The 16,006-nt window shown below is 43.8% G+C and overlaps 1 protein-coding gene across 1 annotated transcript in view; it reads left to right on the top strand.

Moving 5' to 3' along the window:
- Positions 1-16,006, top strand: part of abcb8 (ATP binding cassette subfamily B member 8) — a 62,297-nt gene that overhangs the window by 35,575 nt on the left and 10,716 nt on the right. The window contains exons 9-11 of the mRNA XM_043687563.2: positions 1,550-1,655; positions 4,771-4,804; positions 5,515-5,651. Of these exons, the coding sequence (XP_043543498.2) occupies positions 1,550-1,655; positions 4,771-4,804; positions 5,515-5,651 (277 nt within the window). The remainder of the gene's footprint in view (positions 1-1,549; positions 1,656-4,770; positions 4,805-5,514; positions 5,652-16,006) is intronic.

The raw sequence follows: 16,006 nt of genomic DNA, 5'->3' as shown, positions 1-16,006 counted from the left end.
CCGTGTCACACCTGATTGATACTCAACAAGGACACCCCACAATAGCGTGCTGCTGCTGGCAGTGAGCAATGTCATTCTTTATCCCTCGATAGACCGTGGCTATAGTGTCCCAACTTCTGATGAAAGGTCACTGAACTTGAAACATTCTCTCTGTTTATCTCTCTACAGATGCTGCCAGACCTGTCATGTTTCTCCAGCACTTAGTTGTTGATATTTTTAATTGACCAGTTCAGACAAATTTTGGCATACTTCTGGAGCAGGTGGGCTTTGAAAACAGGCCTCTGACCCAGAGATAGGGACACTACCACTGCATCACAAGAGCCTACACATGCCAACTATATTATCGTGTTGGCGTTTAGTTTGTTAACAAGCTCAACTGCTTGTGAATTTGTAATAAATGGTAGCTGGATGTTGATGTCAACACTCCGCTGGTCTAACATACTCGGGCATCAAGTCAGTGGGAGCAAGACCATGAGGTACTCTCCTGCTATCTATTCTCTTTGTGTCGCCCAAAAGTACGTCTGGGGTGGAGAGTGGGGTAAAGAGTGGGGGTGCTGAGGTGGGTTGGGGGTGGGGTGATTGTGGGGGTGAGTTGTGTGTGCAGGGCTGTAAAGACCACGCCATTAGAATTTGACAGACAGTGAGAAAGAGGAGGCAGACAGCTGGGCAAGGGATATGAAGGAAATCATAATCCATAGAAACATAGATGACCAAAGAAAAATCAAGGTAGAAGTCTGCCCTAAAAAGGTCAGCTTTTTCGACAGTTCAATGGCAGGAATATTAATAAAGAAAAGAACAGAAGACTCCCATTTATGTAGCACTTTTCGTGTCCCCAGACGTCTCAAAATGCTTTGACTAATGAAGTATAGTCACTGTTGGAATGTGGGAAAGACCACAATGTGAGAATATGTGGATAATTTTTTTTGGTGATGTTGGTAATGTCTCTCCTGCTCTCCTTCCAATTTGAATCCCAGGATTTTTTCCATGTATCTGACCAGGCAGCAGAGGCCTCAGTTTAATGGCTTGTACGAAAGACAGGTATCTCTGACAGTGCAGCACTGCACCCTGGGTCACATCCTGGAATGGGCTTTGAACCAATAACCTCATGACTCGGAGTGCTGCCCACTACTCTACAACAAATTCTATGTCATGAGCAATTACTTTGCCTCAGAAATTACAGGGAGACTAACAAAAGTGGACATGAAATTAGAAGGAACAATCAAAAAAAGATACTTGGACATAGATTGTTGGGAAGGGGAATAATCATTAACAAACTAATTAATTTAGAAGGGATAAAAGTCCACACCTGGATGGATTACAGATTAAAAGTAGTCTGGAAGAGATTACAAAGGTACAATTCCGCTCTTCCATATAAAATTAATACTGAAAATGCTGGCAATTTACAACCTGTTGGGCAGCATCTGTGAAGAGAAAAACTGTTAGTGACATTTCAGGTTAAAAGCACTGATTTGATACGAGTTGTTGATGTTTGTTGCGGATATAAGTCTGTTGATTGTGGTAACATAATAAATATGCCTACCCCTTGCAGGCGTAGTGCTGGGTACCATCTGTGTCAGTGGAATGATGCTGGCGAAGGAGCAGCTGCGAGCTGGAGATTTGATGTCCTTCCTGGTGGCTACACAGACTGTGCAGAGGTCAGTTGGTTAGGGGGCATTGGACAAGGAGGGTGGGTTGTCACAGTGCCTGCTGTCTATAGAGGTGAGCAGACCAAGTGATTCCATTAACAAATGGGAATTTCAGGGCAGTGGGTAATTTTGTTGACTTTAGTCTTTTATTTGATGTGGGTGTCACTGGCAAGGGCAGCATTTGTTGCCCATCTCTGATTACCCTTGAGCTGTATGTTACCTCTGGACAATTTTAAATGGCTTGTTAGGCCATTTCAGAGGGTAGTTAAAAGTTGACCGCGTTTCGGTGGGTCTCACATTTCGCCAGACCGGGGAAGGATGGCAGACATCCTCCTGTAAAGGATAATAGTAGACCAGGTGGGTATTCACAATAATTGATGGTAGCTTCATGGTGCCATTGATGGTTCTGGCTGGAAGTTGCAGATTTATTTCTGAATTTAAGTTCCACAGCTGCCGTGGTGGGCTGTGAACCCCAGTCCCTAGAACAATAGCCTAGGCCTCAGGATTACTACGATACTTTGTTGTCACTGGATTGGGCCTCAGTTCCAATGCAGTTCAAGCAAAAAAGGGTGAGTGTCAGTGTTTTCAGAAGAGGCAATAGTATTGACTGAGATGGGAACCTTGTAAAGGGCAGTGAGGGTAAGAGTTTCTGAAGTATAATCAGAAAACTTAGATCGACGTGTCTGGTTCTATCAGAAAGAAAATATTGCTGGACCAATTCTGTGGAGTGAGGTGGATCAATTATTTGTTACATTTAAGGACTTGTGATCATTGTATCATGAGGTTTAGATTCGCTGTGGAAAATTATTCAGAGCAGACTAAAGTTTAAAAACAGCTAGTGAAGGTCTGGTGTCAATCAGTGAAATTGATCTGGTCCAGCTAAGTTGGAATTACATTGATAGGTAAATGGAACAAGACACTATATTTTACAGGGAGATGGGTTATGTCTACTCAAGGTGCGCTACCACAAGGGAGAAAGACACACTGTACTGTCAGTAGCTCTCAAGTGTTCCTTTTAGCCCTTCTTCCATAGCAAGGAGCTATTACCTCCTGGTTCGTCTCCTGAAGCCCTAATGGCCTGGTTAGGGAGTAGATGGGTCTTGGACCTGGGTCTGCTGGCCCTGAGGTAGGAGCATTACACTATAAGGTTCTGACTTGTTATTTGTTTCAGGTGTTGTGACACACTCGCAAATCCAGAATTCCATTTGTTTTAGTTTACTAGCTGTTTTGCTCTTAAAGCAACATGGCACTCTCCTTTTAAATGCACTGGACTACAAGTTGCTTCAGTTGCATTTATCATATTTTTCTGCTGTTAAACTTTAATTCCTAGGCTAAAAATTAGAGCAAAATATGTAAAGCATAAACTAGGTAAATATCAAATGGACATGGACAAGCTGTTGAAATATGCAGACAAGTGACAGATGAAATGTAATGGAAAGAAGTGTGTATTTTGACAGGGAAAACCTGAAGAGACAATGTAAAGTAAAGCATAGCTTTATAAAGGAGAGAGGGTGCCAGAGCAGAGGCACCGGGTATATGTGCATAGATCATTGTCGGTGACAGGACAGGCTGAGAAAGTGGTCTAAGTAGGATTTGGAATCCTGGATTTTGCAACAATAAATTCAAAAGCAAGGAAGTTCTGTGTTAAGCCAGTGTAAAACGCTGATTTAGCTTCAGCTGGAATATAGTGGCTCATTCTCAGCATGTGCTTGAGGAAGAATTGGATAGGATGCAGAAAAGATTTATCAGAATGTTTACAAGTAAGAAGGTCCTTGTTTATCTGGATAGATTGGAGAAGCTTGGATGGGTTTCAGTGGAAGAGAGAAAGTTGAGAGGAAACTTGAAGAGACATTTGGAAGCAAGAGGAGTCTGAATGAGTAGGTGGAAAGAGCCATCCTTTTTGACAAAAGGATTGAGAACCAGAGGGCACTGATTTAAGGTGATTGTCAAAATAAGTAATGATGACATGATGAATTCTATGAACAGCAAATGGTTAAGATCTGGAATAGACTGCTTTAGAGCACAGTAGTGGCAGATAAAATCATGACCTTAGAATGAGAATTGGACTATGATCTGATGAGGGAAACATTGCAGAGTTCCAGGAAAAGGGAGTGAAAGTGAAACTAGCTGAGTTGATCTTAGAGAGACAGGCATGAATTAATGTTTCCTATTTTCCATAACCAGAGCATGATTGCAGGCTTCTTTCTTCCTCAGGGGCCTGGATTCAAACCAATAACTTGGTCTGAGTGGAAGAGTCTGTTTTATCTGTTCAACTGCGGTCCCAGACTGGTGGGAGCTTTACTTTGTATCTCAGACTGTGCTGTATCTGCTCTGAGAATGTTTAACGTGAACATTGTAGGGAAAGCTTTACTCTGTATCCAAACCCTCTACATCCCTGTCCTGGGAATGTTTGATGGCGACAATGCAGAGGAAGCCTGACTTTGTGTAACCTCATGCTGTCCCTGACCTGGGGGGTGTTTGATGGGAACAGTGTCTGTAGTGATTGTAACGAGGTCAACCAGGTGGACCTCATAGAATGAGTTCCTTGACTGAGGTGGTTAATCTAGTCCAATCAGGGAGCCCTGGCTGACATATAAACAAGAGTATCAGAGGTTCTGACTACTCTGGGAGCTGGATCAGTGTCAAGGACTCTCTAAGTAAAGGGTGGCTGGTGTTGGAGTTGTTTCAGTGTCGAGGGAGCTTTACTTTCCATTTAAAAGAGTAGAGGGAGCTCTTTTGAAACTGTATCCATGTCTTAGATAAGACTCCACTGAAGAACTGATGAAAGATGCTCTGCAGGTTAAATTTACAATAGACCATTTGGTTAATCTAAGGTCATGATTTTATCTGCCACTACTGTGCTCTACCAAGTCCAGCTCCATTTGGTTAATGGGTGTGGCCTCTACCTAAAACACAATAAACAGAGTTGGGCGGGAAATGAGAAGTAAGCTCTGGGTCCCTGTTCCTGACCTATGGTGATATCAATGAGAGATTTCAGTGCTCATAACAAATCAGCTCCAAATTCTTAGCTGTGGTATTTTCACTGGGTATATCCAAACCTCTGCCCTAATATCTTTATTTATCTGACTTGGTCAAGTAATGATTTCTTTCTGCACTGCTACAGGTCTTTGGCGAATATCTCCATCACACTTGGACAGGTGAGTCCTTAAATCTACAATCATCATGTGCCCAGTAAACCATTATCTTCCCCAGCCCCCTTGCAAATACAAGCACACCCATAGCACATTCTGCCTCATCATGATGCAATACCTAGATAGAAGCCCTTGGTCCATCTCCATCCCACACCAGCCCCACCTGTCCCTCATCATCTTTACTCCATTCTAATCCCAGCCAGCCTCTCCAACTTAACTCACCCATCAGCCCTCTGCTGTCACCCCAACACACAACCTTCTTCTCTATCCCTGCCTACGGAACCGCACAGCCACATCTCCTTCCTCAGCACCTGCCTACGGAACCGCAAACAGACTCTCTATCCCTCCCCTCTACCAAGTCCAGCTCCAACACCTGACCCCCAGTACACTGTCCCTTGCTAACTAAACTCTCCCCACGTTCTCCCACCAGCCCCTCTCCTGTCTGCCACCATATAATGAGGCCAGCTATTCTCCCCAACCCCCCCATCTCCTGCAGCGTCTTCCATTGCAGCCAATTACTCACCCCCCAACTCACCCCTCCCTGTCATTCCCCCTCCCAAAGTCCCTGAACACTGCCATTGCTCCCAATCATTCCCCCAGTCCCACCAGCATCATTGCCAATGCTTGTAACTATCAGGTGTGCTTGCATGTGTGCGAACCTGCCCACTGGTATCCTTCCTGACTGAATAACCCGTATCTCTTTCTTTCTTCACCAGGTCATTCGTGGGATAAGCTCAGGAAGCCGTGTGTTTGAGTTCCTGACATTGCAATCGAACATCCCAATTCAAGGGGGATTCCAGATCCCATCACATGTCCTGGTTGGACAGGTGCAATTCGACAACATTGATTTCAGGTCAGTGAGAGCCAAATGAGTTAATCTGATCCAGTCAGGGAGCCCTGATTGACAACTGGTTAGCAAGGTTAGATCTCATGGAATACAGGAACAACTAGCCATTTGGATACAGAACTGGCTTGAAGATAGAAGACAGAGGGTGGTGGTAGAGGATTGCTTTTCAGACTGGAGGCCTGTGACCACTGGTGTGCCACAAGGATCGATGCTGAGTCGACTGCTTTTCGTCATTAAAATAAACAATTTGGTTGTGAACATAGGAGGTATAGTTAATAAGTTTACAGATGACACCAAAATTGGAGGTGTAGTGGACAGCGAAGAAATTTACCTTAGATTATAATGGGATCTTGATCATATGGGATAATATGCTGAGGAGTGGCAGATGGAGTTTACTTTAGATAAATGTAAGGTGCTGCATTTTGGAAAGTCAAATCAGGGCAGGAATTATACTCTTAATGATGAGGTCCTGGGGAGCGTTGCTGAACAAAGAGACCTTGGAGTGCAGGTTCATAGTTTCTTCAAAGTGGAGTTGCAGGTAGACAGAATAGTGAAGGTGTTTGGTATGCTTTTCTTTATTGGTCAGAGCATTGAGTATACTGTAGGAGTTGGGAGGTCATGTTATAGCTGTACAGGACATTGATTATGTCATTTTTGGAATATTGTGTGCAATTCTGATTTCCTTCCTACCAAAAGGATGTTGTGAAACTTGAAAGGGTTCAGAAAAGATTTACAAGGATGTTGCCAGGGTTGGAGGATTTGAGCTACAGGGAGAGGCTGAACAGGCTGGGGCTGTTTTCCCTGGAGTATCGGTGACCTTTATAGAGGTTTATAAAATCATGAAGGGCATGGATAGGAAGATCTTTTCCCTGGGGTGGGGGAGTCCAGAACTAGAGGGCATAGGTTTAGGGTGAGAAGGGAAAGATATAAAAGAGACCTAAGGGGCAACGTTTTCGCACAGTGGATGGTGTATGTATGGAATCAGCTGCCAGTGGAAGTGGTGGAGGCTGGTACAATGACAACATTTAAAAGACATCTGGATGGGTATGTGAACAGGAAAGGTTTAGAGAGGTATAGGCCAGGTGCTAGCAAATGGGACTAGATTAATTTAGAATATCTGGTCGGCATGAATGAATTGGACCAAAGGGTCTGTTTCTGTGCTGTACATTTCTGTGACTCTGAGATGTAAACAGGAGTGTCAGACATCCTGTTCACTCTGAGAGCTGGATCAGTGGCAAGGACTCTTGAGGTGTACTGTGATTAGAAATTGTGCCTCCAAAGTGGGGAGGGGGTAAAATCACCCATAGTTTCTTGCTTAATAAATTACACAGAAAAACCTTACTTAATATTGTTAATTGATTCCTCGAAATATGGGTTTTATGGAAGAATCGCTTTGCAACTCATGACTTTCCTCCAATGATTGGCTGCTCCCCATTGTGTAACTGAAGCTGTGTTTTGCAGGACAAATTCTCCAGGAATGCCCAGTGCAGAGGGAAGTTAATAATCTCAACACAACAACACCCTGTGGTGGCATGGTGGCTCAGTGGTTAGCACTGCTGCCTCACAGCACCAGGGACCCAGGTTCGATTCCAACCTCGGGTGACTGTCAGTTTCGATTTTGCACGTTCTCTCTGTGGTCTGTGTGGGTTTACTCCAGGTACTCTGGTTTCCTCCCACAATCCAAAGATGTGCAGGTTCAGTGAATTACTCATACTAAGTTGCCTATAGTGTTCAAGGATATGTAGGTTAGTTGCATTTGTCAGTAGGGGAATGGGTCTGGGTAGGTTACTTGTCGGAGGATCGATGTGGACTTGTTGGGCCGAATGACCTATTTTGCAGTGCAGGGATTCTTAAAACAAAATGTGGGGCTCTCAGTGAATAGCAACAATAACATGATGTTGCTATAAAAATATGATGTTGAGTATCACAATGTTAAGTAATGAGAGCTTGCTGTACAGAGTAATTCTCCTTCTATCTTTTAAAGTGAAAGTAAAGCTACCTTGAAGCGGTCCCCATTGAATACTGTCAGGACAGGTACAGTCAGGGTTAAATATAGAGTAAAGCTCTCTGTACGTTGTCCCAAACAAATACTCCCAGGACAGGGACAGAATGGGGTTAGATTAAGTGAAAAGCTACCTCTACTCTTGTAAATTAATTTGACAGGAGGTGAGGCACAGAATAGGTGGAAAGTCTTGAGCAATGTTCAGTCAGATAAAGAAGGAATGTCAGGATAGTCCCATCGGCAGATAAAACATGGACTGGACAAGGCAAATTGGAAGACCAGAAAGCCAAACTGTATCTATTTTAATTCAAGGAACTTGACTGATAGGGGGATGAATTTAGAGTATTAATTAGTATGTGGGGATATGATATTGTTGCAATCACCGAGACACGGTTGCAAGAACGACAGGATTGGCAGCTGAACATTCCAGGTTATAGACGTTTCAGGCATGGAGAGGAGAGGAGAGGAGAGGAGAGGAGAGGAGAGGAGAGGAGAGGAGAGGAGAGGAGAGGAGAGGAGAGGAGAGAAATATGAGAAGTGGTTGGCATTGTATATTGATAAATGAAACTATCATTGCAGTAATGAGGGAGGATGTCCTAGAAGGTTTTTCAAATGAGAATTTTCAATTCCAGCTGAGTAGAGCTTAGAAATTTTTTAAAAATTAAATGATAGGCCTCATAACAGTCAGAGAGAGAGGAACTATATACTAATATATCTTAGAGTGGGATAAAAGTTTAGCACAACATCAAGGGCTGAAGGGTCTGTACTGTCCTGTACTGTTGTATGTTCTGCCTTAATTTTAGACAGGGCGGTAGTTATAAACTGTATCCAGAAGAATTATTTGTGCCGATACATAGATAGTTCTATTATAGCGGGGGCAGGAAGAGATAAGGATAGTGCAGAAGTTAAGTGTCTAAATTGGGAAAGACCAATTTCAATATCATTTGACAGGATCGAGCAAACATAAACTGGGAGCAGCTACTTGCAGGTAAAGCTACATTTGGAATGTGGAAATCTTTTAAAAGTAGTACAGTGAGAATTCAGGGCTGGGGTGTTCCTATAGGAATGAAGGGCAAGGTCAGCAACTCCAAGGAAACCTGGATGTCAAGAGAGGAATTATGTTCAGCATGGACTGGTTGGACCAAAGGGTCTGTTTCTGTGCTGTGTGACTTTATATTGACTGTTTGATAAAGAAAAAGAAGGAAATATATGTTGGTACTTGGCATTATAAATAGGGAAGGCCCTTCAAAACAATAGATGGTTTAGAGGGTGACTTAAAAAGGTAACTGAGGGTAAAGGGAGACCATGAAATATCTTTGGCAGATAGAATTAAAGAATACCCCTAAGTATTTAATCCATATATTAAGAGTTTATATTTTACTCATTTTTATGGGATGGGCATCACTGGCTGGCCAGCATTTATTGCCCAACCTGAGTTGCCCTTGAGAAGGTGGTGGTGAGCTGCCTTATCGAACCGCTGCAGTCCGCTTGGGGTGAGAATTCCAGGATTTTGATTCAGCAACAGTGAAGGAACAGCGATATATTTCCAAATCTGGATGGTGAGTGGCTTGGAGGGGAACATGAAGGTGGTGGTGTTTCCATACATCTGCTGCCCTCCTCCTTCAAGATGGAGGTGGTCATGGGTTTGGAAGGTGCTATCTGAGGATCTTTGGTGAATTTCTGTAGTACACACTGCTGCTACTGAGTATCAGTGGTAGAGGGAGTGGATGCTTGTGGTACCAATCAAGCAGGCTGCTTTGTTCTGGATGATGTCAAGCTTCTTGAGCGTTATTGGAGCTGCACTCATCCAGGCAAGTGGGGAGCATTCCATCCCTCTCCTGACTTGTGCCTTAGATGGTGGACAGGCTTTGGGGAGTCAGGAAATGAGTTACTTGCCACAGTATTCCTCACCTCAGACTTGATTTTCTAGCCACTGTTTATGTGGTGAGTCCAGTTAAGTTTCTGATCAATGATAACTCCCAGGATGTTGATAGTGGGGGAATCAGTGATGGTACCACCATAAAATGTCAAGGGGCAGTAGTTAGATTGTCTCTTGTTGGTGATGGTCATTTTGTGGTGCAAATATTACTTGCCAATTGTTAGCCCAAGCCTGGATATTGTCCAGATCTTGTTTTATTTGAACATGGACCGCTTCAGTATCTGAGGACTCACAAATGGTGCTGAATGTTGTGCAGTCATCGGTGAACATCCTACTTCTGACCTTATGATGGAAGGAAGGTCATTGATGAACCAGCTGAAGATGGTTGAACCTAGGACACTACCCTGAGAAGGGGATTACCAAGGAAAGGATGGGACCTACTGGGAGACCAAAGGGGCAACCTGTATGTGGAGCCAGTCAACATGGGTGAGGTCTGAAGCGAATACTTCTCATCTGTGTTCACCCAGGGGAAGATATTGTAGCAGGGGGTTTCAGTTGGGATGATGAGGTTCTAGAACATGTTAAGATTAATAAGGAGGAGGTATTAAGTGTTTTAACAGGCATAAAGAGTCATCAAGTCATAGACATATACAACATGGAAACAGACCCTTTGGTCCAATTCATCCATGCCAACCAGATATCCCAACCTAATCTAGTCCCATTTGGTAGCATTTGGCCCATATCCCTCTAAACCCTGTCTATTCATATACCCATCCAGATGCTTTTTAAATGTTGCAATTGTACCAGCCTCCGCCACTTCCTCTGGCAACTCATTCCATACACACATCACCCTCTGCGTGAAAAAGTTGCCCCTTAGGTCCCTTTTATATCACTCCTCTCTCACCCTAAACCTATGTCCTCTAATTCTGGACTCCCCCACCCCAGGGAAAAGACTGTCTATTTATACCATTTTTGCCCCTCATGATTTTATAAACCTCTATAAGGTAACCCCTCAGCCTTCAACGCTTCAGGGAAAATAGCCCCAGCCTGTTCAGCCCCTCCCAATAGCTCAAATCTTCCAACCCTGGTAACATCCTTATAAATCTTTTCTGAACCCTTTCAAGTTTCACAACATCCTTCCGATAGGAAGGAGACCAGAATTGCATGAAATATCCCAAAAGTGGCCGAACCAACATCCTGTACAGCCGCAACATGACCTCCTAACTCCAGTGCTCAATGCTCTGACCGATATAGGAAAGCATACCAAATGCCTTCTTCACTATCCTATCTACCTGCGACTCTACTTTCAAGGAACTATGAACCGGCACTCCAAGGTCTCTTTGTTCAGCAACACTCTCTAAGACCTTACCATTTAGTGTATAAATCTCGTTCAGATTTGCTTTCCCAAAATGCAGCACCTCGCATTTATCTAAATTAAACTCCATCTGCCACTTCTCAGCCCATTGGCCCATCGATCAAGATCCCGTTGTAGTGTTCTTCGCTCTCTACTACACCTCCAATTTTGGTGTCTTCTGTAAATTTACTAACCAAACCTCCTATGTTCGTATCCAAGTCACTGATATAAATAATGAAACGTAGTGAACCCAGCACCGATCCTTGTAGCACACCAATGGTCACAGGTCTCCAGTCTGAAAAACAGCCCTCCATCACCACCCTCTGTCTTCTACCTTTTGAGCCAGTTCTGTATCCAACTGGCTAGTTGTCCCTGTATTCCATGAGATCTAACCTTGCTAGCCAGTCCCCTGGCGGGAACCTTGTCGAATGCCTTACTGAAGTCCATATAGATCATTAGTCTGCTGCCTGAACTGCTGTGCTCTTCCAGCACCACTAATCCAGAATCCATATAGATCATGTCCACCACTCTGCCCTCATCAATCCTCTCTGTTACTTTTTTTAAAAATTCAATCAAGTTTGTGAGACATGATTTCCCATGCACAAAGCCATGTTGACTATACCTAATCAGTCCTTGCCTTTCCAAATGTGTGTAAATCCTGTCCATCAGAATTCCCTCCAACAACTTGCCCACCACAACTTGTCCACTGGCTCACTGGTCTATAGTTCCCTGGCTTGGCCAAACCGCCCTTCTTAAATAATGGTACCATGTTAGCCAACCTTCAGTCTTCTGGCACCTCACCTGTAACCAACGATGATACAAATATCTCAGCAAGGGGCCCAGCAATCACTTCACTAGCTTCCCACTGTGTTCAAGGGTACAGCTGATCAGGTCCTGGGAATTTATCCACTTTTATGCATTTCAAGACATCCAGCACTTCCTCCTCTGTAATACAAATATTTTTTCAATATGTCACCATCTGTTTCCCCACATTCTATATCTTCCATGGGTGCATAAATCCCCAGGATTTGTATCCCAGGCTGCTATGGGAGGCAAAGGAGGAGATTGCTGGGGTCCTGACGGGATATTTAGTGCTTCACTGGCTGCAGGTGACTGGAAGATGGCTGCTGTGGTTCCTTTGTTCAAGAAACGCAACAGAGATTAGGCAGGTAATTACAGACCAGTTCGTCTGATGTCAGTGGTGGGGAAACTATTGGGGAAAAATTCAGAGAGACAGGATTAATCAACACTTGGAAGTGCAGGGATTGATCGGGGATAGTCAGCACAGATTTGTTAGAGGGAGATCCTGTCTGGCTAATTTAAATGTGTTTTTGAAAAGATGACTCAAGATATTGATGAGGGTAGTGCAGTTGATGTGATTCACATGGACTTCAGTAAGGCCTTTGTCAAGGACCCACATGGAAGACTTATCTAAAAGGTAAGCTCCCACTGGATTCAAGACAAATTGGCAAACTGGATCAAATTGGCTTAATTTTGTGATTGGAAGCTGATGACCATTGGTGTACCACAAAGATTGGTGCTGGGGCCCTTGCTGTTTGTTATATATATTTGATTTAAATGTGAATGTAGAAGGAATAATTAGTAATTTTGCAGATGATGAAAATTGGTGTTGTTGATAATGAGGAAAATGGTCTCAAGCTACATTCTGATATTGATCACCTGGTAAATTGGGCAGAGCAATGGCAGATGGAACTTACTCCCTGTAAGTGTGAGATGATGCATTTTGGGAGGTCTAATAAAGAATATATATTAAAAAAAAGGTAAGGAGTACTCGGGGACAAAGGACCTTGGTGTCCAAGTCCATAGATACCCGAAGGATGGTGAAGAAGGCATAGGAATGTTTGCCTTTATTTGCTGGGGCATAGAATATAGCACCAAGGAAATCTTGTTACATCTTTATAAAACATTGGAATTCCACTGTGCTGTTCTGGTTACCACACTGAGAAGAAGGTGATTGCACTGGAGAGGATGCAGAGCAAATTCACCAGGATGTTGCCTGGGATGAAAAGTCTCAGTTATGTGGAGAGACTGGATAGGCTGCGTTTGTTTTCCTTAGAACAAAGGAGGCTGAGGGGGGATCTGATTAAAGGTTTGTGCGAAGATTTGTAGCTCGGATGCTCGTTGTTGTGGTTCTGTTCGCCGAGCTGGAAGTTTTTGTTGCAAACGTTTCGTCCCCTGGCTAGGCGACATCATCAGTGCTTGGGAGCCTCCTGCGAAGCGCTTCTTTGATGTTTCCTCCGGTGTTTATAGTGGTCTGTCCCTGCCGCTTCCGGTTGTCAGTTTCAGCTGTCCGCTGTAGTGGTTGGTATATTGGGTCCAGGTCGATGTGTTTGTTGATGGAGTTTGTGGATGAATGCCATGCCTCTAGGAATTCCCTGGCTGTTCTCTGTCTGGCTTGCCCTATGATAGTAGTGTTGTCCCAGTCGAATTCATGTTGCTTGTTGTCTGCGTGTGTGGCTACTAAGGATAGCTGGTCGTGTCGTTTCGTGGCTAGTTGATGTTCATGTATGCGGATTGTTAGCTGTCTTCCTGTTTGTCCTATATAGTGTTTTGTGCAGTCCTTGCATGGTATTTTGTACACTACATTCGTTTTGCTCATGTTGGGTATCGGGTCCTTCGTTCTGGTGAGTTGTTGTCTGAGCGTGGCTGTTGGTTTGTGTGCCGTTATGAGTCCTAGGGGTCGCAGTAATCTGGCTGTCAGTTCTGAGATGCTCCTGATGTATGGTAGTGTGGCTAGTCCTTTTGGTTGTGGTATGTCCTCGTTCCGTGGTCTTTCTCTTAGGCATCTGTTGATGAAGTTGCGCGGGTATCCGTTTTTGGCGAATACCTTGTATAGGTGTTCCTCTTCTTCTTTTTGCAGTTCTGGTGTACTGCAGTGTGTTGTGGCCCTTTTGAATAGTGTCCTGATGCAGCTTCGTTTGTGTGTGTTGGGGTGGTTACTTTCATAGTTTAGGACTTGGTCTGTGTGTGTGGCTTTCCTGTATACTCTTGTAGTGAATTCTCCGTTTGGTGTTCTCTGTACCATCACGTCTAGGAATGGGAGTTGGCTATCCTTTTCTTCTTCTCTCGTGAGTCGGATTCCTGTGAGTGTGGCGTTGATGATCCGGTGTGTTTTTTCTATTTCCGTGTTTTTAATGATTACAAACGTGTCATCGACATATCTGACCCAGAGTTTGGGTTGAATTTGTGGTAGGACTGTTTGTTCTAACCTTTGCATAACTGCCTCTGCTATGAGTCCCGAGATTGGTGATCCCATGGGTGTTCCGTTGATTTGTTCGTATATCTAGTTGTTGAATGTGAAGTGTGTTGTGAGGCACAAGTCCAGTAGTTTAAGTATGCCGTCTTTGTTGATAGGTTCAGCGTCCTGTTTTCTGTTCTTTATGTCCAGTAGGTTGGCTATTGTTTCTCTGGCTAGGGTTTTGTCAATCGAAGTGAACAGTGCTATCACGTCAAATGATATCATGGTTTCTTCTTTGTCTATGTGTATATTTCTGATGATGTCCAAGAATTCCTGTGTTGATTGTATAGAGTGTTTGGATCCGTTGACCAGGTGTTTCAGTTTCTGTTGTAGTTCTTTGGCCAGTTTGTGTGATGGTGTCCCTGGCAGTGATACTATGGGTCTGAGTGGGATGTCTGGTTTGTGTACTTTAGGTAATCCATAGAATCTGGGGGTGTTGTTGCTTTGCGGTTTCATTCTTTGTAGGTCAGCTCTGGTTATCTGTCCGTTTTTTTGTAGATTCCTTAGTGTGTTGTTTATCCTATTGATGAGTTGTGGTGTGGGGTCAAATTCCTTCATTTGGTAGGTGTTGATATCTGCAAGTAGTTGTTGTGCTTTTTGGATGTAATCAGATTTATCTAGGATGACCTGGATCTAGAAACACCTGGTCAGCGGATCCAAACACTCCATACAATCAACACAGGAATTCTTGGACATCATCAGAAATATACACATAGACAAAGAAGAAACCATGATATCATTCGACGTGACGACACTGTTCACTTCGATTGACAAAACCCTAGCCAGAGAAACAATAGCCAACCTACTGGACATACAGAACAGAAAACAGGATGCTGAACCTATCAACAAAGACGGCATACTTAAACTACTGGACTTGTGCCTCACAACACACTTCACATTCAACAACCAGATATACGAACAAATCAACGGAACACCCATGGGATCACCAATCTCGGGACTCATAGCAGAGGCAGTTATGCAAAGGTTAGAACAAACAGTCCTACCACAAATTCAACCCAAACTCTGGGTCAGATATGTCGATGACACGTTTGTAATCATTAAAAATACGGAAATAGAAAAAACACACCGGATCATCAACGCCACACTCACAGGAATCCGATTCACGAGAAGAAGAAAAGGATAGCCAACTCCCATTCCTAGACGTGATGGTACAGAGAACACCGAACGGAGAATTCACTACAAGAGTATACAGGAAAGCCACACACACAGACCAAGTCCTAAACTATGAAAGTAACCACCCCAACACACACAAACGAAGCTGCATCAGGACACTATTCAAAAGGGCCACAACACACTGCAGTACACCAGAACTGCAAAAAGAAGAAGAGGAACACCTATACAAGGTATTCGCCAAAAACGGATACCCGCGCAACTTCATCAACAGATGCCTAAGAGAAAGACCACGGAACGAGGACATACCACAACCAAAAGGACTAGCCACACTACCATACATCAGGAGCATCTCAGAACTGACAGCCAGATTACTGCGACCCCTAGGACTTATAACGGCACACAAACCAACAGCCACGCTCAGACAACAACTCACCAGAACAAAGGACCCGATACCCAACATGAGCAAAACGAATGTAGTGTACAAAATACCATGCAAGGACTGCACAAAACACTATATAGGACAAACAGGAAGACAGCTAACAATCCGCATACATGAACATCAACTAGCCACGAAACGACACGACCAGCTATCCTTAGTAGCCACACACGCAGACAACAAGCAACATGAATTCGACTGGGACAACACTACTATCATAGGGCAAGCCAGACAGAGAACAGCCAGGGAATTCCTAGAGGCATGGCATTCATCCACAAACTCCATCAACAAACACAT

Source organism: Chiloscyllium plagiosum, unplaced genomic scaffold (assembly GCF_037043375.1).
Source record: "Chiloscyllium plagiosum isolate Xiang-an unplaced genomic scaffold, Cpla_swu_hap1 HiC_scaffold_4, whole genome shotgun sequence".
Lineage (NCBI taxonomy): Eukaryota > Metazoa > Chordata > Chondrichthyes > Orectolobiformes > Hemiscylliidae > Chiloscyllium > Chiloscyllium plagiosum.
The sequence above is the reverse complement of the archived record's forward strand: the minus strand, read 5'-3'. Positions and strand labels throughout refer to the sequence as shown.